This window comes from Sciurus carolinensis, chromosome 18 (assembly GCF_902686445.1).
Source record: "Sciurus carolinensis chromosome 18, mSciCar1.2, whole genome shotgun sequence".
In the NCBI taxonomy this organism is placed as follows: Eukaryota; Metazoa; Chordata; class Mammalia; order Rodentia; family Sciuridae; genus Sciurus; species Sciurus carolinensis.
The window spans coordinates 33,928,221-33,952,212 of NC_062230.1; the positions used below are offsets into that span (position 1 = coordinate 33,928,221).

Consider the following 23,992-nt stretch of genomic DNA (forward strand, 5'->3'; position numbering starts at 1 on the left):
AAGTGTTGGATCTTTGAAACCTGGCTTGAGAGCTCATTGGCCATCCTAATGATGAATTTGGGGCAGGAGGTCCAGAGAGTGACCTATTTTCTACTAGTTCAGATAAAGAGTGGTGGTCATTGTCTGCCATTTTTATGCTGAAATTCCATGAGTTGTGTGTCCCTCCGGAGTTGTTTGCCCATCTGTACAGTCTCTTTACTCCAACTGATGCTTCCCTTGACCTTTTCTTGCCTGAATCACTGCAAAGTTCCATCCATTCATCTGCTGTCTCTTTGCAAGCCTCCACCCCCTGTGAACTCAGCATGGAGTGTGCACCTCTTGACTGATAAATAAAATTTATCTGATAAATAAAATTTATCTGATTTTATTTATCTGATTTTATTTATCTGATTCCTGCTTCTTCCTCTAGCTTCTGCTCCCAAGTTATTTCGTCCATATCCTGACCGTTCTGAACTGGGTTGAACTCACTGAACCCAACATGAAGTCTGAGGGTCCCCTGCCTTTGACTTTGTGGTTTTCTTTGTGCACCGTGTCTTTCTCTTTACCCTTTCCATCCATCTCCCAACTCTTACTTATCCTTACTTTCTGATATAACCCACACACTTTCCATTTTGTTTCCCAATTCCAGCCCCGGAGTCACCATAGAATTGGTCACGCCTTTCCCTGTGCTCTTTGCCATCCTAGTAAACACCTTTATTTTTATACCTGCTATTCTATCTTTTGCAGTTATTTGTGTCCCTCTCCCTGGCCTTGAAAACCATATGGTTATTTTTGTATTATTTTCCTAGTGAAGGTTTTGACACAGGGTATGGCCCATGGTAGGTTCTCAAACATGTCTCTTGAATGGAAGGATGGATGAATGTGCTGATGGACAGGAGGATGGATGGATGTGTAAACAAATGGACACACACATTGATGAATGGAGGGAGCTTCCAATGTCAGTCTGTCAATTTACTCAGCCACTGAGCATTAACTGGGACACTATTCTATGCCAGACAATGTGACAAGGCCAAAAGTAACCCAGAGGGACAAACTAAAATGTCAATACCAGTCTAATGTAGGTCTCAATTAGTTACTTGGAAAGCTGGAGATACTGAGGAAGTTGACCAAAGTTCAGTTTTTCTCTAAGTCCCCAATCTATGCAGATATCTTCTCAAGAACCTCAGTGATGGACCTGGAGAACATCCTGCTAAGTGAAATAAGCCAGACTCAGAAAGTCAAGGGTCCAGTGTTGTTTCTCAAACATGGGAGCTAGAGAGAGTGGGGGAAGAAAGAATAAGGGTGGCTTCACAAAAATAGAGGGGATAAACAGAGTAGAGGAAGGGGATCGAGGCAGAGGGCGTGGGGACATCCTAGGGAATGGCATCTGCCAAATTATGCTCTGCTCGTTATGAATATGCCATGCCGAATCCTGCTTATGAATATAATTACAATCACTAATTAAAATAATACTAATAACTGTAACAACAATAATAATTATAATTGAAAGGAGATAGTAGAGTAGAGCGGGCAGCTCAGGCAGGAAGAAGGAAGGTACTGGGAGTGAGGTTGAGAAAACTGTGCTTTGTACATGCACAAATAGGGCGTAATGGTCCCCACTGTTAGGTATTATTATAATGAACCAATTTTTTAAAAAGGACCTTAATAAGGGACCGTGAAGTGGAAGGCTCCTCAGATGCACCTATCTGCACCATGTCCATTTAGCATGTCACACACCAGCGGACAACCAAGAAGCATCAAAGAAGAAGAAACAAAAAAAAGAGTATTTTTTGATTGTGTTGATAATGGATAGTGTTTAAGCCACTCACAAAAGTTCTCTTCCAGCGCAGGGTGGCCGCTCACTTCCACTTCTCTTGGCAGTGACTCTGAGTGCATCACTCATCCTCTGAATCCTCTCTTTCAGGGTCCCCATGGACTCCCAACCAAACCCAGGCACATTAACCTGCCATCCAAGGTCCCACAAGATCTGCTTCAGGGCTCCTCCCCAGACTCATCCCAGAGCACAGAGTATGACCATCGGTCTTACCAAGCAGGTTCCTCCTCCTGCGGGAGTCACTGCCACGAATGAGACTCTGCTTAAGATGACTCCGCTTGTCAGATGCTTTCTCCTTCCTCTCCAACCTCTTCCTCTTCAGGGTTCCCCAGACCTGCTCCCCAGTCTCCCAGGTTGAGTGTCAAGCTCTCGCTCTGTGATCTTGCAATTTCTCTTGCCTCCTCTCCACCAGGGCCCGAGCAGCCTGTAGCTGTGGTTACTGCTCATGTGTCCATGTCCTTGAGTTGTAAGAATGTGCGTGAGACAGCCGAGAGCTCGTGCTTTTTTATTTCTGTATCTACAGGACTCACCTTAAGACCCAACACATAAGAGACAAATAGTAAATAGTTGTTGAGTCAAGAAAATATCTTTCTGGCAAAGGATCAGAGAGAGCCGGAGTGCATCCAACAGAACGGTGGTTACTCCTGTTCTGCCTAGAACAGCAGTGCTTTATTTTTCTTTTAGTTAAAGTACTTGATTACACAGAGTTTGGAGAATAAAAGATACACAAAAGAAAATGGAAATACCTATAATCCTTCCATGCATGGACAAGCTCAGTTTTTATCCTCTTTTCTGCTTGCTTAACAGGAAATGGTGAGCATTTTCTCCATGTCCTCAACTTGTCTCTGCATGATTCCTGATGGCCCAGAGAGTCCCCTGAATGGACTTGGTCTTCTCCCCATCTACTCACCTTGTCCTTGGAGGCCTGATTCTCTCCCAGGCAAGGCGATCAGAACCCCCTGCACCCTGGAGGACCACGGGCGAACGCGTGATCAGCTTGGCCAGTCTTTCTTTTCCGAATCCCTCGTACCCCCACCATCCTCCTTCATTTGTTTCCACTTCTTCAGCTGCTTTTGGTGGGAAGGGAATAGAGAGCGAGAACATGCAGTGGCTTCACATGCTTTCCTCCTGGGCGGTCCTGGCAGATTCCGTGCTGCACGCTGTGCTCAGTGGGTGTCTGCCCAGTGGCCCTGCCATGTTCTCTTGCATGTCTTCAACAGCACACTTTTCTCAAGTAGCAGGCAGAGGCATGGACCCCTCTTACCCAGATTCTGGGAGACGAACCCTGACTTGGTTGCCCATCAGAGGCAAGGTGGCTCTGAGGAGTGGGAGGGCACAGGTGTGGGAGAGCACCTGGACGTCACCTGTGCTGACCTAGGGTGCATGGACGTCATGGAGGGAGGTGCCCGAGTCACCCCGATGTCTCACCAAGCACGGGACCCTGATGACCAACTCCCCACTTGGTCTAGAGTGCCCTCTGCTCCCATTCTTCCTTCTCCTCCTCCCCCCTCTTCTTTGGCCACCATCATGTCAATGACAGCACTGGCTTTCACCTTGATGACATGAGCAACAGACCCCTCTCTGCACTCCAGCCCTCCTCCAGCCTGTTCTCCAGAGCCTTCCAGTGATCTGAGAAAGATGACGGCATCAACCGCTCAGTTAGAACTCGGCAATGTCTTCCTATCATTTAAGACAAAGACAAACGTCACCTGGTCTATGTAGCTCCACACCACCTGCCCCACTTGCCTTCCCAGCCTCACCTAATGCTGCATTTCCCTGTCTCTTTCTGCTCTGGCTTGATGGCTCCCCAGGTCCTCACCACAGGCCCTTGGCACATGCTGTCCCTTTGCATGTCTTTGTCCTTTCTTATCTAGCTAGCGCTGACTCATCCTCAGGTGGAACCATGCTTCCCAGCCTTATGTGACCTGTCACACTTCACCTGGCATGCCCTTCTTTCTGTGGTAACCCTTGTCATAAGTCTGTGATTCATCAGGTAATACCTCTCCTTTCCCTTAGACTGTAGGGGGCCTTGAAGTCGGGGATCGCGTTTGTCTCCTTATTCACCCCCATGCCAGTAGCCTAACCCTGACAGGTAGCAGATGCTCAATAAGTACTTGCTGAATGAACAATAAGTGGACGAGATCTCATTGCTTTGCGGTTGACCAGCGGGTGGTCTATGAGCAAGCGGGTTTCTTCAGGGAAACTTCTTAAAGCTTGATAGGTATGCACTCAGATTCTCCTGGGAGATCATTTGAACCCAGATCTGTGGATCTGGCAGGTCAGAAACATTCCGTTCCATGTGCTAAACGGTCGATTGTTAATGCCTGTTCAGGATGGGGGATTTTGATGACCAGAGCGCCTGGTGGGTTGGCAGTGCCTGTGGGTCCAGTCCTTCCATGGACGGAGGCCTCCTGGGATGCGTGATGGCCTGTATGTCATACTCCTGGGGACATCCACTCATCTGTTTGACACCTGTTTAATTCTTCTCTAAAAATGTGTCTCTCTCTCTTCCTGTCTAGATTTATGGTCAATGTGACGTGGGATGGCAAAGACTTGTCCTTCACTGAGGAAGGCTACCAGGTGCACCCCAGGCTGGTGGTGATCGTGCTGAACAAAGACCGAGAGTGGGAGAAGGTGAGCATCCTCTGCGTGCCGGATGCAGGGCGGGAAGGGAGCGTGGGCGGCGGAGGCCACGCTGCTCCTTCCCCAGAGCGTTTCCTCCATCCCAAAGCCACCGGCAGGTCTTTCTTAGAACGAGGTAGACGGTCTGTCATGGGGTGCCGTTGGAGTGCTTTCCTGGTGCACTTGAAATGACGTGCAGTTCTCTGTGGGATCGGTCCTGGGATCCCAGGGGGAGGATTTGGGATCATTTAAAGGCAGCTGAATTTGGTTTGCAGCATTGCAGCAGCAAATGTTGACAGAACAGCGATGATCACACCAGTTTGCCTAAATCTTCTAAATGCGTCCCATTTACCATATGGCTGAACACCCTGTATTTTCATTTACTTGGTCTTTTGCTTTAAGTAAACTAATTTTCAAAACTTGAATATATCACTTCTGTAAATCACTTGGGGGAGAAGGAGTTTCCGATGCTTGTGAAGCACATTTTCAAGTACACACGTATTAATGGTGGAAAAATCAGTGTGCCAAGAAATAAAAAATCGTCCCGTACCCCACACGTCCTGAGCCGGAGAGGAGAGACTTCCCAGGGGACTTACAGAGGTCCTTTCACTTGCAATGGCAGCATCTGTCCCAGTTGCTCTCCTCCTCCGCGATTCAGCTCTCAGATTACTTGCCACAGTCCCACCTTAAGAAAGGAGCGAGGAAGGTCGAAGCAGAGGCCTGTGTGGTGATCGCCCCTTTCCAACAAGCAGTGCCTGACTTCTAGACCCTTCAGCAGCTTGAGATGCATCTTCCCTCTGCACAGCAGATGGAGGCTTGAGAGGCCTGAGAGGGGAGGAAGATGCAGGGAGTGGCTGGGAGACATAATCAGGGGCGAACACTCTGCAGACAGAAGCACTGACTGAGGGGAGATGAGAACAGATTCCTAGAGTTTGGGGAAAGGAAGGAAGCATTTGGGGGGAAATTTGTATGCTGATTCCGCCAGCTACAAAGTACATACTCTTTTAAGAACGTGGACAATTCTCCAAAATGGACCATATTTTTGGAGCATGAAACAAAGCTCGATATAGTTAGAAGTACTGAAAAGATGTTGGATACACTCTTGGACCACAGGATTAAAATAAAAATCAATCGCAAAAATAGATAGCTTTCCCAAAGTGAGGAAATTACTGTACATTTCTAAAGAAGAAGAAGAAATAAGAAAGACATTAGAAGATATTTTGAACAGAGTAATAACCAAAGCACAACTTGTCAGACTGTGAAGAATAAAGTTGAAGAAGTGCTACGAGGGAAATTCATAGCTTTAAATGCTTCTGATAAGAAAGGGGGGAACTTGAAGTTACTGATTGAAGTTACTGTGAAGAAGCTAGAAAAAGAAAAGAAAAGCAGATCCAAATTGAGTAGCAGGAAAATAATAATAATAAATATAAGAGTAAAAATCAACAGAGTAGAACCCAAGCTATTGAATAAACTCACTGAAAAGCTAGTTCTTTGAAAAATTAATAAACTTTATAATTCCTAGCAATTTGATTACACAAAAGAGAGAAAATACAGATAACTAACATTAAAATACAAGAGGGAGGCCCTAAGCAACTTAGCGAGACACTGTCTCAAAATAAAAAATAAAAAGGGCTGGGGTTGTGGCTCAGTGGTTAAGTGCCCCTGGGTTCAATCCCCAGTACCCAAAGCAAAGCAAAACAAACAAAACAACAACCACACACATACACAAAGAGAGGATGTGGCTATAGAAAATTACAGATCTTGCATGATAAAAAAAAAAATTAAGAAAAATTTATCCCAGTAAATTTGACAATGTCAATAAGATAGGCCAATACCTTAAAGAAACATGATTTTTAGAAATTGAAATGATAAGCTGTAAACCATCAGGATGACCTTGTATTTGCTGAAGAAATTGAATGTCTAACTAAAACTTTACCATTGGAAAACTGACAAAAGAGAAACTTCTGGCCCTGTTGGCTTCTCTTGAATTTGATCAAACACTTGAAAAAGAAGCAACACCACTGTGCACAAAGTTTTTCAGTATGTTACTAATCATAATTCAACAGTATATTTAAAAAGGATAATTCATTGTGCATAGGTTTACTTTAGGAATGCAGTATTGCTATAGCATTAAATAATCAATATAATTTACCACATTAACTGAATAAAGGAGAAACTTATATGGTAATCTCAATAGATGCAGAAAACATACTTGACAAAATTATGTGGTTATCTCATTAGATACGGAAAATGCATTTGACAAAATCCAATATCCATTCATGATAAACAAGACAGATTCCTTAATTTAATAAAGGGGGTCTGTGAAACTGCTATAGAGGGTATCTTATTTAATGATGCAATAATGAAAATAGATTCACAAATGTACATTCAAATGCATTTTGATGAATGGGCATGGGAACAAAGAAAAGGAAAGCCTTTTTAATAAATGGTATTGGGTCAATTGAATATCCATATGGAAAAAGAAAATTAACCTTAACTCACCACTCACACTATACAAATATACAAAAATACACACAAGTTTACTTGAAATGCATTGCAGACTTAAATGTGAAAACTAAAATTGTAAATTTTGTAGAAAATAAGATGGGAAGATATTTTTGGGATCCGAGAGGGTCACACATTACTTCAACAGAATGCAAAGAGCATCAAACATACAACAAAAATCATAAACTACACTGCATCAAGATTAAAAACCTTTGCCCATCTAAAGATGGTTTAAGAAAATGAGAAAGGCAAGTGACAAATCAGAAGAAAATATCGATAATACACGTATGTTCCAAAAGACTCCTAACCCCAATATTTAAGAATGCCAACAAATCAATAATCAAAGAAGAAAACGCACAATGAAAAGTGAGAGATTGACTTAATCACCTCCCCAAAGACATTGATCAAATGGCCAGTAAATTCATGAAAACATGCCAAACCTCGTTGGTCATTGGGGACATGCAAATTAAAACCAGAGTGGGACACTACTTCATATCCATTGAGTGGCTTTACATATAAAGGATCGACAATATCAAGTTTTAAGTGAAGCAACTCTAACTCACGCACTACTGATGGGCAGATAAAATTTTGACCACTGGTAGTGTTTTTGTAAATGAAAGCTATATCCTATAGGTTCTATAAGCCTATATCCAGCAGCTCTGTTCCTAGTTATTAATGCCCGGAGTGTCAACGTACGCCCCAAATGTTACACTTACAAGAATGGTCATTGTAACCTATTCATGAAAGAAAAACACCCGGGACCCCTTAAGGGTCCATTCATAAGGAAATGGATAAATGAATATTGTCCTATTCATAAAATGGAATGCTACTCATTAATAAAAAGCAATGAACTACCAATAGGCAGGGCACGGTGGATGGATTTCCAAGCCCTTATGCTGAACAAAGTAAGACAGACAAAAAAGATTTTGTTGTATGATCTCATTTATATAAAATTCAAGAAGAGGCAAAACTTGCCTATGGGGTCAATATCAGAATAATGACTACTTCTGTTGGGGTAGCAATGGACAAGACAGGGACCCAGAATTTTCTAGAGTGATGACATATGTCATATCTTGAGCATTTGTCAAAATGTGGACAGCGACAGCACAAGATCTGCTCATTTAATTGCATATCGTTTTTTTTTTTAATTTAAATTCTATGAATTGGGATAGTCAGCACAATTTGCTAACAATATTTTCTGCTGAGAATTCTTATTTAATTCATTTGACCAATATTTATTTAGTGCCCACTATATACCAGCCAATGTTCTTTATAAATATTTTAAATTTTTATTTTATTTGTTCTAATTAGTTCTACATGATAGCAGAGTGCATTTTGACATGCTCACTGTACACAAATGGAGGGTAACTTCTCATTCCTCTGGCTGTACATGGTGCTGAGTCACATGGGTTGTGCATGTATATACATGTTATACATGGGTCATAATAATAATGTCTATCTCTTTCCACCATCCTTCCCATCCCCACCATCCCCCCCTCCCCTCACTCCCCTCTGCACAATTCAAAGTTCCTTCATTCTTCCCTATCCACCCCCACTATGATTCAGCATCCGCTTGTCAGAGAAAACATTCAGCCTTTGGTTTTTTGGGGTTGGCTTATTTCACTTACGATGACATTCTCTAGTTCCATCCATTTACCTGCAAATGCCATAAGTGCATTCTTCTTTAAGGCTGAGTAATATTCCATTGTGTATATGTACCGCATTTTCTTTATCCATTCATCTGTTGAAGGGCATCTAGGCTGGGACCGTAGTTTAGCTATTGTGAATTGAGCTGCTATAAACCTTGATGCCAAGGTTCCTTTTTTTTTTTTTTTTGCTTGATGGGGTTAATCCCAACACACACATGGAATTCGATTGCAGTTCATGATCCTGTGCTTTTAACCTCCCTCTTTTCCCTTTACAGGATTTCCTTTCACTGGTCTACTTATTTGTATTTGATTGGTTTTTCTACCTGTGCGTAAAGGTGAAGTTCCCTGGGGTGTATTTACATAAGCACACAACATGAGGTTTTAAGAATGTCTTCTGTGTGGCCTCCCCTCCTGCCTCTGGATCTCCTCCTTCTACATTCCTGGTCTTCCCTTGCTCTATCCTATCCAGGCACTGTTCTTGTTGATTAGAATCTATCTGAGAGTGGAGCTTGGGTTTATTGCTTGCATGGAGGGCTGGGGTGGGGTGGGGTTCTGGGTTCTTCTGGTGCTGGAGGAGAGTGTTAGGTCTCCTTACCTGTTCCTGGTTTTCCCTCCTCTCTTCCTTGAGCTCTGCTCTGCAGCCCACCCTCCTGGGTGGCTCATTCACATGCACAGGCTTCCTTAATGCCTCTGGGAATTTGAACCTGCAGTTTTCTTCCGTCTCTGCTGCTGTCCTGTGTCCCTGTCTTCTCCTAGTCCTGATTTTCTTTCCCCTTCCACATGTTTTTTTCCCCCTCATCATTAATAGGAGATAGAGAGTTATACTTTCTTGCTTCCTGTGGATGAGTTTGGGGGTTGTTTTCAACCCAATCTGAGGATCTCTTTTGGAGCAGTAAAATGGTTCTCCTGGTGCGGCTTAACCAGCCTCCGTCAGGCTTGGCTCACGCCTGTGAATTTTCCGGGGTGTCTTTGGATCTGGCTCACCTGCAGCGAGCCAGTTTGCAAAGCCTCTGCAGCGCAGGCCAGAGCATGGGATAAGCTGCCCTGGATAAAATCCGTTTTGGATACAAGAAAATGCCTCTGGCCCTTTCGTGTCCTCCTTCACATTCCTGTTGGAATGCAGCAGTCTCCCAGAACATGCGCTTGGGGCTTCTCCCACTTGAGCTTAGAATGTACCAACGCCTCCTGTGGCTGCTCTATTCTCTTGGTGCACAGGGGATCTGGGGCTTCAGAAATAACTCCCGGGGCTGCTTCTGTGGCTAGGAAAGAGGAAGCCGGCAAGCAGATAAACACCTGGGTGGTGTCATCCTGGGCGGCCCCAGCACAGCAGGCCGGCAGGGGGACGGACGGCTGGGAGGGAGCTGCTACCTCACACTCCCGGCGCTTTCTTTTCATCTCTGAGGTCACCCGGTGGCGTCCCTGGAAGCAGAAGCAGGACGTGAGGGAGTCTTGGAGAACATGGCAAGCACTGGGAGGGGTGCTTGCTTTTGGGGTGCCTCTGTGGGGCTGCCGTGGACCATGCCCCAGTCCCCGAGTGGCAGAGGCAGGACTCAGAACTGAGCAGCCTTCCTCTTGCAAATCAGGCCCTCCATGCCCTTCGCCTCTCTCTTTTTTCCAGTGAGGCTGCTCGCCTTGGAGCTTGGTGAGTCCAAGGCTTCCCAGAGATGTTTGAAAATATCCCCTGCAGGCAAGCTGATGAGCAGCCAGGCCAGTGAAACCAGGAACCCACGGTGGTAGCCACCCCAGAACCACAGTCTAGCGGGCACCAGAGCTGCTGCCAGGCTGTGAGGAAGCCATCGCTCTACTGAGTAGCTCAGAACCAAGCCAGCCCTGGTTCAGTGCCACGTGTGTCTGACGGGCTACAGGATCCATCACAGGGCACAGAAGACAGGGGGGTGGATTTGACCTGGTCACTTGGGGCAGGTCCTCAAGAGTGTGGGGACCTGGCCTTGGGACTTCTAGGATGAGTTGGCATTCAGCAGGCTGAGCCACATTCTTATCAGCCACTCCTCCAAAGTGCCTTGAAGACCCTTCTGTTTACCGTGGTAGCATGGTGATCCCTTTAAATGAAGATATGCACGTGCGTAGAAGCACACCTTTGTGCACATGTAGATGGGTTTCTCGAATTGATTTTTTAAATTAGTAAATAAAAATTGCATATATTTATGGCAGACAACATGAGGTTTTGATATATGCGTACATTGTAGAAAGGCTAAATCAAGCTAATTAACATATCCCAGACTGGCTATAAAAGGGATAAATATACTGAGAGAGATATTTAAAGACAGACATTTAAAACTGTTTTGAAGGTTTGACTTCAAATATAAATAGGACAAAAACATATATATTAAAGAAAAACAAGCATTTTGTTCCCCAGAGAAGAGCTAATTAAAGAGGATGATGATACCCCAGAAGACAGATGGTGACCCCTCTCCATCTCCCTGGAGGAAATTTCCCCACCTTTGCTCTGATGGGTCTGCTCTCTTCATTCCCAGACTCTGCATTCTCACCAAGCCCCTAGTTTCAGCTGCCAGCACAGAGCCCTCTCTCCAGCACGACCCTGGCTCCTGGTCTCCAACGTTGCCCCTAGGACATCCCCTTGCAGATGACCCACAGGCACTCCAAAGCCGAGCTCTTCACCTGCCTCCCCCAAATATGCTTGCATAGAAAACTTTGCTCCTATCACCCCATGTCCCCCGAGACTCGTATCCTGTTGTCCTTTCATGCCTGACTCCCTGATGTTTCTGTCCCTTAGAACATTCCTCCCTCTTGCCAAAGACACCTCCCTTCTCCATGGATTCTACATCTGGACAACCCAAAGTGAGTTGGTTCTTTTCCCCTTCATTTCTATAGACCCGCACACCAGCTTTGTGGAGTGTCAGTCGCGGGCCTTGTAATTGCTTGTGTGCATATTCATCTTCGCTTGGACTAGAAGTCTCATCAGGGAAAGATCTGTTCCTTCTGGTTCCTCGGCCCTTCACAAGTCATGCACCTCTCTGTGATCTGGCAGTGTGTGACCTCACTCACCATTTATCAGGAGCTTCTCTCTACCAAGAACTACACTAAGATTGTTACAGTCATGGTCTCATTTAGTTGTTTCAAAAAACCCATCTAAAGTAGGTATTCTGCCTCACACATGGAAATCCAAGTTCAGAGAGGCTAGTGACCTGCTCGAGGTCCCCCAGCTGATGTGACAGAAGCGGGATGTGAGGGTAGGTCTGCCTGACCCCAAGGGCTGTGCTCCTCATTCCTACACCATGAGGGAGATTTTGGAGGGGAAGTTAAGGGAGTTTCTCCTCCTACCCTTAGAATGGCATTTGGTGTTTTCTTATTGGGTGCAGTAGATTGCACCCAAACCCAGCTAATTGGAACTTGGGGTGCAAATATCTATCTCTTCTTATAGGCTTTATATCCTGTGCTCTATAGGAGATCCATTTTCCAGTTAGGCTCATGAAGGAAGGGCATGCACCCTGTCTTTCATGTCTTGTGTATAATGAAATAGGTTCCAGTTAAAGAATTCCTAGTACAGATGAGGTGGAGGAGATCTTATAAAAGCTAAGATCGCACTCTGTGGTTCTGACTATGGCATATCGTATTCAGGGAGGCACAGTGATGCATAGTGTGCCATCATTTTAAAAATTTTAATTGATGCATAATAATCATACATAGGCATGGGATGGATCCTTTGTGATATTTCTATACATGTGTCCAGTGTGCCAGGATCAGATCAGATCATCGCTTATCTGTCCCCTTATGTATGCATAGTTTCTTTTTGTTGGGAACATCCCAAGTTCTCCCTAGTAGTTATTTTGAAACACACAATTAGTGGTTGTCACACCGTAGGTATCCTGCTGTGCTGGAGACCATTGGAAATCATTTCTCTCCTCAGCTGCACCCTGCATTGGTTAACCGTCTCTCCACTGCCCCAGCTCTGGTGGCACAGTGTGATCTGTAATTATAGAAGGCTCTAGCCCTTCTATGTCACTGTATTTCAACTCTCCCTCCTGCCACCTCTTCCACCGTGACTACCATGTTTAACCTGGAGTAGCCCCATGAGCTCATGGGAATGAGCAGATTTTCAGCATGTGTTTGCCTGTGTGTGAGTGTGACATCGAAAGCCTACAAAAAGGATCAAGCTGCCAGAGGACTGAAGTATTTGTGCAAACATGGTGTTTGGCTTCCCCACACATGCATTTCAATGACAATTGTGTAAAAGAAATCATGGAAGAGAAATTTAACTGGAGGATGCCTATAAATGACAATTGACAAAACAACCATGGAGACTGACCCAAATGGAAGTGTGCTAATAGCTCACACCACAGGCACATGGAAACCTATCAGAGCTTGCTCTGCTCAGGATGATACAGCCCGCCCGAGGGAGCCCCATGTTTTAATTGTGGCCCTCTGGGTGGGTATGTGTCTCTGGTTTTCAGTCCTCTCTTTACCTTTCTCCCTCAGTATTCAATAGCAGGGGCTCAATAAATATTTGTAGAATGACTTAGGAGATGAATGGAAAGACTCGTCCCCAAGGAACTTCCCCAAAGGTGGAACATGCTTCCATGTGTTCATTTTACAAGTGTGGCTCCTTGGGCTACCTATGTTAGAGTCGCCTGGGAACAACTGTAGAGGTTGTGGCCCTGCCTCAGACCTATGGCATCATCGTTACTGAACTCATATCTGCATTTTCGTAACCTTCACAAGGGAACCTGAAGCTTGGTAAAGATGTGGAACAACCTCTTTCAGGCACAGATGGAAATACCAGGTCAGAGGATTGTCAACGGCACTTCTTCTCAGTTGTCTTCCTTTGGAATATGGTGCTTAGCTGCATGTTTAGGAGAAATGGGAGTGGAAGAGAAAAGAAGGAAACTGGAGTTGCTGCACCTTGAACAAACTCTGGTTAATGAGAGAGGTGTTCATTAGGCTGAAAAAAGTGCTACCATGGACAGCGCTTTTGTATTTGTAGTTCTGTGCCTGTCATCTAGTTTATCTTCAATAAATATTAAGTTACTAAGTGATCTTTTTGGTTAGATATTTCCCCTATAAACAGAAATAATTGAACTTGGGGTATATAAAGCTTACTTATTCACATTAATTTGAGCAAGACTGTTTCCTGAGCACTAATTAGGTGCAAGTCATTCTTGAAGGTTTCAAAACAGATACATCTGGCATCTAAGAGACTCAGAGTTCAACACGGCACCAGGAGGAACTCATAACTCCAGGGAAACCTGAGCATGCTACAGATGTTCTGAGAAGACTGAGGGCAACTAGAGAGAAGATCTGTTACATGTGGGCAGGAAGATTAAGGGCGTCTGCACAGAAGATTCCTACTTGGAGATCTCAGGGGATAAGCAAGATTTGGACATCTGAGCCTGTGTGGGAGGTCATTCCATGCAGCAGGAACATCATAGTCACAGTCCAGAGGCAAGGGTGCTTGCAATAGACTGTGACAGAATGAATTCTAAGAATAGCCCCAATGACACTTGCCCTTCTCTAAGCCCCTCCTGGTAGTGTGTGATTTATGATTATAATGAGCAACCACTCCTGTGGTTACATTATGCACATAGCAAAGGTAATTTTCAGATGACAATGAATTACTCAAAAGGGAGGGTGTTATGGTGGGCCTCACCCAAACCCTCTGAAAATGGAGAATTTTCTACAGCTGGCAGAAGGGAGATTTGAGACATGAGAAGCATTTGCTTGTGTTCTAGATTAAGGATGGAGAGGCTACATTACAAGTAATGTAGGGAACCTCCAGGTGCTGAGAGCATCCATGGCTGATAATCAACAAGGAAGTCAGGACCTCAGTTCTACAATCTCAAGGAACTGAACTTGACCAACAACCAAAAAAATCTTGGAGTGGATTCTTTCCAGATGCTCCAGAGAAGCCCTCAGCCTTGTGATACCCTGAGCAGACAACTGAACTAAGCCTCCCTCAACTACTGACCTACAGGACTGTGAGATCGTGAGTGGTGTTGTTTCAAATGGCAAGTTCAGGGTCATTTGCTGTGCAACAATAGAAAACTAATACAAATTGTTCCAAAGGAATGAAGGACCATGCTTGCTGGAGTCTGTAGACCATGGGACCTTACTCTGTAATCTTCAGTGGTACTGTTGAAGAACTTGAGATCAGAGAACAACACACAAATACCAGTACTAACATTCGTTTAGCAACTTTCAATGTGCTGAGCACTCATCTAGTCATCTGGTCAGCACTGAGACGCTACTGTTCCCCTCTTTTACAAAAGTAGGGAAGGAGGCCCCAAGAAATTCAATAACTTGCTCAGAGTCTCAGAGCTCATAAGCTGCAAAGGCAGAGTGTTGTACCCCCCATAGCCTGAACTCTTAAACATATGTTGTACTGCTTCTTTAAAATGAAGATGGTGATTAGCATGCATCTTTGGAGAATTTTCTAAGGGGCTATTTAAAGAGAATGAAGGTGTGAAAAAGAAGTGATATTCTGAAAGATGCATGACTGAGTGGGGAATTAGATTGTCAATTTTTTAAAAAGAACTTTTAGTTATGGGTCTGTGGTTTGGTATTTCCAGATTAGATAGTTCCAGAAAAAACTTGTCTTGTCTGAAAGTGATATTGTTCATCTTTTCTTCCTTTTATTTCTCTCTCTCCCACTCCCCACCTCTGTCTTTCTTTCCTTTTTCCAAATTCATATTTAAAGTCGAGTGCCCTTTTGTAAAATGAGTTAGGTAATATCACCAACCTTGGCGGAGTCTGTGTGGAATTTAATTTGTTTCCTTATATAATGATCATTAAGTTTCTCAAATGATGTGAGCCATAGAAAGGTAAAGTTAAGTCATTATAAGAGATTTTAAATGATTACCTGACTTCCCTAGAGTCATACACAGTGACTATTTTAAATATCCACACAGTACAGTATGTTAGGCAGATGTGAGGAAATGTCATAGGTCTCTTGCAAGTTAACCCATTTGACTGGAATAAGGGAAGCCATCTCCTTATTGTGTGTGTGTATGTGTGTATGTGTGTGTCTGTTTTACACTGGCTCTTGGTTTTTCCTTTCTTTTTATGTTTGTAACATCAACTCTGTGATAAGAAGAACAGGAGCTGAACCCAGTGTTCTTCTGCAAGGCTGTAGGCTCAAAGTTTTCCAAACTTCAGGAGTTAAGACAAAAAGAACTGCAGTCCCCAGAGGAGACGTCTGTAAGGGATTGTGTGTTGATAGGGATGTGGATGACCAAGATGAATGGTGGTGATGATGACGGCGATGATGACATGGTAATGTGGCTGATGGATGGGATGATCTTGTTAGCAACAGACACATTAGTTGAGTTCCTCTTACGTGCCAGACGCCAGGCAGGGCATTTCCAATGCATTGTCTCATTTCAGTCTCACAGTGTTCTCTGCAGTTTTTTTTATATCTAAAAAGGAGATAATAATAGTGCCTACCTCCTTGAGTTAGGATAATTAATCAAGATAATATATCAGGTGCTTAGAACACTGATTAGCACACAGAAGATAATCAATAAACGTCAGCTCTGATTATTATTAATTCTGTCCTCATGGGGGAGAAATGGGAAGCCACATCAATTGAATGACTGGCCCCGTGTCATGTCTGGTGAAGGCAGACTTGGAGCCCAAGAAGTGTTACAGTGGAGCCAGAGACAATGAGGGTGGAGTAGGGAGGGTCCATCTCTAGCCAGCTCAGAAACCCATCTGATGAGGAAGCTGTCTGACAGCGGAAGGGACATGATTCGGCTGACAGATGGTAAATGTAAGGCAAAAGCGGCACCCTTGATAGCTCACCATTGCCATTACTTAAGAAAATGAGGGAATAGATTATTTAAATGATTTCAGATGAGTAAATTATTCAAAAGTCTCTCGGTCAGAAGTATTTCTAGAAACTCCTGAACAGATAGATTAAAAACCATTTAGATTTTCTGAGTGGGCCATCAACTCATCTGTTGTGGAGAAACCCGAAGAAGGTCTCAGCATCTCTGTCAGAGGGAGAAAGGAAGACGGATCAGCTTGCATCACTATAACCAATGCCTGAGATCATCGGCTTATGAAGAGAAAAGGTTCATTTTGGTCACAGTTTTGGAGGTATCAGTTCATGATTGATTGGTCCCATTTGCTTTGGACTTTGGTGAGGCAGCACATCACAGTGTGAGAGATGGCAGTACAAACCTTTCCCCTCATGACCAGAGAGTGAATAAGAGAAAGAGGAAGGGGCGGAGTTCCACAGTCTTCTTCACAGGCACCCCCCCCATGACCTGAAGATCTCCTGGTAGGCCCCGCCTCTTAAAGGATCCACACCCCCAACTGTACCCACCCTTGAACACATAGGCTTTTGGGGGAAGCTCTAGATCTAAATTTGGGAGCAGGGAGAGGGAAAGCAAATGCTGGACTTTTAGGTTAAGTTTTTTTCTGTGTTCCTGGAATGCTCGGTTCTTTCAGAACCTCGAGTGCCACAGGGCCTCTGGGTAGATGAGGGGTTGATGAGGCAGAGTCCAGCTTTAATCAGAGACAGTACAGCTTTATCTGATTGCTATGTTGGGGCTCCAAATGAGCTTTCACTGGGAAAATCATAATACTTCTAAAATAAGTGTACAAGCAGGTGGGGTGAGGAGATTGACTTTAGCAATTTTCTGAATATAATGCAAATAAACAGTAAGACTTCGCCATCCCAAACCTTACAATATAGTCTCTCAAATTTATTATTTCACTTTATCACTGCAAAGCAGGTGGAATTTTCTGATTTTATATTTGAATAGTACAAATTTGGGGGATGTCCAGTAATGTTTTTATCAATAGCTGAGAAGAGATTCAAGTTTAGGTCTTGTGAGATTCCAGGTCTAGTGCACTTTCCACCACCTTTTGTAGTTCCTGGGATGAATGATGGAAATTTCACAGAGTACTTATCTTTGTAGATGGTGTTTGCCAGGAAAGTTGAGTGGGTGGGAGGCGTGGCAATAGTCAGCACTTTAATTGGACTTATTATCCTTCAGGATAAAGTAACTGCAAACTATGACTATTGATGTGATTGACTGTCCATCCATTTATCCACCCATCCACCTATCCAGTCACCAACTGACCAATCATCTAACAAACCACACATCTGTCAACCCATCAGACCATCACTCATCCAACCAAACGATCCTTTTGAACCCACTGCCGATCTCTTTACCACATCTCTACTGTGACCTGCTCTTTGCCAGGTTTATAGTAGATACAGTTGAAGTGGAGATCGACACGGCAGCATCCTTGACCTCGGGGAACTCACAGTCTGGTGGGGGACAGGGAAAGGACCTGTCCCTTGCAACCTGGTGAGATGGGTGCTAACGGTAGAGGGTGCTGGGAGACCCTGCCCCAGCCTGGCTCTGGGGAGGGGATGAGGAAAGCCTTCCTGAAGAGCTCGTGTAGGACCCATGTCCTGAAGCATCAAGAATTAACCACAGGGGTCCTTGGACCCACTCTTACCTGAGCCTCCGCGTCCCTGTTTCACAACTCATCTGGGGAGCAGCAGCTGGGTTGCTTCCCTGCTGTCTGTGCCCCCAGATCTCACGACCACTGTCCACACCTGCTCCCTACTTCCTGAGCACTGTCTGTTGGCCTCTGCTCCTGTTTTGCATGCTGATGGTGCAGACAGGAAGGACATTTGTCCCTGAGCAGAGACAGAACAGAGAGGCGCTCCACCCCAGCAATCTGCTGCTGGCTACCAGTGGCCTCGCCAACGTGCCTTCTGTAGCTGCAGTTTGGTGTTCTCATCTGTGCCATTGGCAGCGAGGCTTGCCCTCCCCTCTACCCTGTTTTCTTGGCATTGGAGCCTGGCTTGGACCAGTGGGAGAGGTAGAAATAGAGAGGGACTGAATATTCCAATGTCGATCTCCAGCTGTGGGAGACCTTGTGTGCTTTGAGGCTCTGACGACGAGGGAATTGGTTGCTGCTAGCTTGTGATCATTCCCCATATTTATAAAACAATGATGGTGATAATGTGAATCGCTGTGCCTGATTCTGACCTAGGGGCTCTGTACTCATTACATGGATCACTTTTTAAAAGACATTCCAGATGCATAGTACCACCCTGCCCCCACCCCCGGTGGCAGATGAGGAAACTGAGGCTCCGAGGGGATTGGTGAGCTGCCCATGATGGCAGAGCAAGTAAGTGCTGAGTCTGGGTTCCAGTTCAGCCTCGTTGGCCTCCAAAGTCCCTTCTGCTCTATGACGCCATATGGTAGAAATGGGGTTTCTTTGCATGTTGGTAGCGGAATTGTCAGGGCTTTAATTATGAAAACCCAAGTTGGGAGTCCCCCATCCCTGCATGGTGGACTTGCTCTGTGTTTGCAAGGACTGTTGCAGGTACAAGGTTCCCTGCTGAAGCACACAGCTCTTTCTGAGCTCAGCTCAGAGCATCCCACTGAGCCGCATGCAAATCTGCCTCCTCATCCGTCTCTTGCATCTCTGTGCAAAGCCCATCTGCATTCTTCTGTAGATCTGAGGATGTAAATCGGTCCCCACGCTGTGGTAAACGGCTCCTTCCCTGCTTATTACTCTACCATATGGTTTGTTATCTAGCCATTGTCTTTTGAAAATTGTTTTAAACTCATCGCAATCCGATCTATAGCGTTCTTACAGTCCGTATTCCTTCCATTTGAAAGACAATGCTGCAAATTATAAAGACCTGAACGGACTCACTGGGGAAGGAAAAGTAGGGGCTGAACACCTGATTTCTCCCTGTATGGAAAAGACTCTACTGGAAACATGAGAAAGAACCCAAAGTTGAAAATAACCCAAGTGGATCGACTCTGGTTCCCTTGGTAGGATGACTGGAAGAGGCCAGGGGCCCACTCTTCTGTTGTATTCAAAGTTGAACCTTGAAACCAACAGGCCTGAGTCAGAAGAATCCGGATTCTTGGTACTGATTCCTCTGTGCAGAAAGTTAAAGCAGGTGGTGATGTTTTTTCTTTGTGTGATTGAGGCGTGCTTGAAGAATACAGGACAGGCAGTGCTAAGTAGGAGGAGGGCAGGTCAGTTTTGGCCATCAGATCCCACAACCATGCTCTCAGGAGCGAAGCCAGGGAATCACAGAAGACGAGGGGACTTGTCCAACATTCTCTGCAGGAACTGCACATGCCCACTTCACATCCAGCACTCAAGTCGGTAGCTTCAGTCGACAACGCGAGATGCGTTTCCTCATCAACGTCACCGAGGCATTGAGTTCAGGAATTGCCACCTCACAGAAAATGGATGAGGATTCAAAAATATGGGCACGATTCCCATCAAGTGATTCTATGAATCAATGGAGATAGAAGTTGGAGACAGGGATGTGTCTAACGCAGAGCTGTTGACATCGAGAGGTAGCGATGGGTCCAGGAGGACAGAGGAGGCTGGCATTGTGCTCCGCAGGGACAGTGACATGCCAGACTCAGCCCGTAGAGCACACTGCCACGTGGTTCACACGAGGAGAGGGGATTTTGATGGGCACTTCTAGGGTCGGGTTTGGCCGGGGGTCCCACGTGGGTCCACATAGTTCTGAGACCTAGGCCAGCCTGAAACACTGTCCTTCTCTGTGTTTCCCAGACATCCAGTATCTCCATCAATCAGTATGATGGCATGCATGACAGTACCCACCCCGTGGGGCTTCCAAGAGGACACTGGAGCTGCCATTCATTAACTGCTTCCTGTAGTCAGAAAGTACTCCAAATCCATGGTGTCTGTTAATTCATACAACACCTTGCCATATTGGTGTCATTAATTATCCCCACTTTATAAATGAGGAAAACTGAGAAACAGAGACCAAGTTAGTTTTCAATGATCTGAGCTTGATTTTCATTACCTACTTGTGTGGGTCTAAAGCTTATGCTTTGACCACTAAGTTGTATTCCTTTCTCCTTCACATTCTTTAATGCAGGTAAATTCACCCCTTGCTGTGGGCGGTGGAGAATTCAAATGGAAAACACACAGTTTGGTTTTCCTCTTAACTCCTAATAATAATAAAAAGAAGCCTAATAGTTCTCAAGCTCTGGTTCTGCTGTAGGTCCTGAACTCAGCACATTATGTACATTATCATATTCATATTCACTAACAACCCGAGGTGGTAGATATTACAATTCATTTTATTTTACATGGTCAACCAGCCACTTCACAGGTTGTGGGATTTTAAGTAATTTATGTGCAACACCCAGTATAGGACCTGGGACGTAGTAGAAAGAGCTTATTCAAATGGGAATTATTATGCATGCAAATTGCAATCTAGAGTTTTAAATGACAATTATTGGGGTGGTTTTGTTTTGTTGCATTTTGAGTGGATTTCTAGAAGCCAGCTAGCAGCCCCCTCTTCCCCAGAGGAGCTGGGTTTGAAGTCTAAAGATAAGCATCTTCAGGAATCGGTTTCCATTTGTTTTCTCTTTGGGTCCCACTCAATGGGATGAATATTGAAACATATACAATCAAGTCCTGGCCAGGAAATGACTTCTGGTTCCAGTTCATATTCATTGTGCCTTCTGGGCCAAGTTATTGAATGAACATCTGCTTCCTGCTCTGAAAATTGAAAAGATTTCTCCTTCACCTTTAAGTGAGTCTGTCATGAAGGTCAAATAAAATAATAATCAGCAGCGTGTTACCCATGAAGGGCTTTACCAACTCGAGAACTTTTCTATCATCATCTGCATAATGACAGGCGGCCATTCTGATCAGCGGGCTCCTTCCAGTGTGACTGCTGTCTCCAGTTTCTTTTTTGTCTGTTTCTTTTCATCTTTCTCCAATACAGCTTCTTAGCCAGTTGAACACGAACAAGTCTACGCATAAGGATCCAAGAATGCTTGGGTTACATTTATCGTTGTGAAATGAATGATATGCATTAATTGTTCAGAACCTCAAACTAGCATATGAAAATAAAAATAATTTCCAGGCCTTCAGATTTATGGATAGAACTAAAATAACACCAGGCTGACTTTGGCAGGACCTTCTTCTTTGTGCGCAGGGTTGTATCAATGGCAATATCAGTTTTGTCTAAAATAGAAGTAAGTGAAAAGCAGATCTGTCTTCCCTTAGAGGAAAGAAAGCAAATGCATTTCCTAAGTGTCATCTCGGTAGACAAGCCCGGGGCCTGGGATCCTGATAAATCTATGTCTTTCTTGTTCTATCTTGCTCTTACTTGTTCTGGAACTGCAGCCAGCAGTTAACCTTGAGCTTATGAGGACATGTGCATGGTAGGTGGGAAGGAACCTCAACTGAATGCTTGTCACGGCCTGGCATCTTGCTGGGTGGGTCACTTACATGAGTTCATAGAGTCCTCCCCAGAGGACTTGTATGCAAAGAAGTACCTGGTGTTGGTTGAACAGTGATGGACTGTATGGAACTTGATGTATTAAGGGCTTTCCACTCATGATTTTACTTAATCCTCACAAGAATCTCTTGATGGCTTCCCTGTGCCAACTTGACCATTGAGGCGACTGGGGTCAACAAGTAAAGTCATCCAAGGTCACACAGCTGGTGAGCACCAGAGCTGAGCACTCAGGCTCAAGTTCAGCCCCCTCCAAAATCCCTATAATGTTTAGAACCTGTGGTCAGAAGACAAGAATGAACATTGGTAATGGACTCAGGGAGATCGCAGTTTCTGGTGATGCTATTGACACTTCCATTTATTAACTTGTTCAGTTAGCAAGGATGGGGACCTGGGCTGAGTGCATCCCAGGGCCATGACTCTGTGAGAAGGAACCTCAGTCCTTGATGAGGTAGGCAAGGAGGAGGCCACCTGCCCGGTGTTGGGGTTCAGGGACTACTCACAGAAGAGCTGCCCTCTACACTGGGTTCTGAAGGGCAGATAGGGTGGGGTGCACCAGCAGGGAGTGGGAGGGGTTCTCTGCACAGGGCGAGTAATGTGTGTGAAACTGGCACCGAGAAAGGAGCTCTGTGTACCAGAAGCCTGGGGTTTAGTTCTCTGGTTCATGTTGATGTGGGGCAGGGGTGGGATCAGGAGCTGGCTGTCAGAAATGAGGTCGCCATGCCTGCCTAGAGCCGGGAAGAAGCGGTCAAGGGGTCCTGTCATTTAGACCATGGCATTGTCTCTATTCCAATGCAGAGAAACCATCAGCAGGCTGTAGGCAGGACGGTGGCATAACGGGACAGCAGAGGTACTTGGAGTGATGGCCTGGGGCTGCTGCCTCAAGGACGGCAGGAAGACCTGCCACGGAGACCAGTGGAGTTGAAGGCCACACTAGTGGGTGCAGAGTTAGGAAGGAAATGAGCAGGGAAAAACGTCCAGCTCTCCGAACCTCCAACACTTGGTGGTGGCTGATTTTATATATATGATGGAAAGAGAATGTTTTATCATTTTAGCATGGAGATTGTTTACTTGGCTTTCTCATTGCTGTGACGGAAAGACCTGCCAAGAACAACTTAAGAGAGGAAACAGTTTTTTAGGGCTCACAGTTTCAGAGGTCTCAGTCCATAATGGCTGACTGCATTGCTCTGGGCCCAAGGTGAGGCAGAACATCATGGCGGAAGGGCACGGTAGAGGAAACAGCTCAACACATGGCCGCCAGGAAGGAGAGAGGGCTCCACTCACCAGGGACAAATATAAACCTGGAAGGCACAACCCCAGTCCCCTTCCTCCTCCAGCCACACCCTACCTGTCTACAGTTACCACCCAGTTAATCCATATAAAGATGAATCAGCTGTTGATCAGGTCACAACCGCAACTCTCATAATCTAATCATTTCACCTCTGAATGTTCTTTCATTGTCCCACACATGAAGCTTTTGGGGGACAAGGGATACCACATAGTCAAACCATAGCAGGATGCCAAGAACTCATATTTGGCAGATGGGAATCTGTACATATTTTTTATGATTGACAGTAAGAGGTTGAGTTGAGTGTCCTTGCAGGCTACAGAGAAGAACTGGTGAAGAGCCAATGCGGAGAAGGCATCAGATCTGAGTGCGGTCAACATAGAGTAGTAACTGAAGGTGAGGGAGCAGCGGAGAGCTGAGCATGGACCTCTGGGTGGGGTGAGGTTAAAGACACTGGAGAAATGCTCAGAGAGGGAGGCGCTTGTGTCAGCCGAGGAGGGAAAGCAGGTGGGTAAGGGAAGGACGTGGCAGTCAGGAGAGACACTCGGAAAGAGGGAGTGACCCCAATGTCAGTGTCTTGGGGACTTGTGTGCAGTGTACCTGAGGGTGAAGAGAAAGCCCTGGAGAACTTCCAGGGGCAGTTGTAGAGGAGAGGTGAATGCAGAAGAGGATTGTCCAGGGTGACGGTGGGTGCCAGGGCTAGTGTTAGGCTGGGGCAGAGATGCCTCTTGCATTATTGGCGGAGAGAAGGAGGACCGCTTGTGGACCGAGGCAGGTGAGTTTGTGGACTCTGCGGGGTGTCTGTGTAATCCGAAATGAGAGGCAGACCCGTCAACTGGGGGTGAGGATGGAACCAGCAG

The 23,992-nt window shown here is 45.2% G+C and overlaps 1 protein-coding gene across 1 annotated transcript in view; it reads left to right on the plus strand.

The window, feature by feature from the left end:
* The window catches only part of Grin2a (glutamate ionotropic receptor NMDA type subunit 2A), a 351,712-nt gene that overhangs the window by 242,037 nt on the left and 85,683 nt on the right, over positions 1 to 23,992 (plus strand). The window contains 1 exon segment of the mRNA XM_047534156.1: positions 4,333 to 4,447. Coding sequence (XP_047390112.1) covers positions 4,333 to 4,447 — 115 coding nt within the window.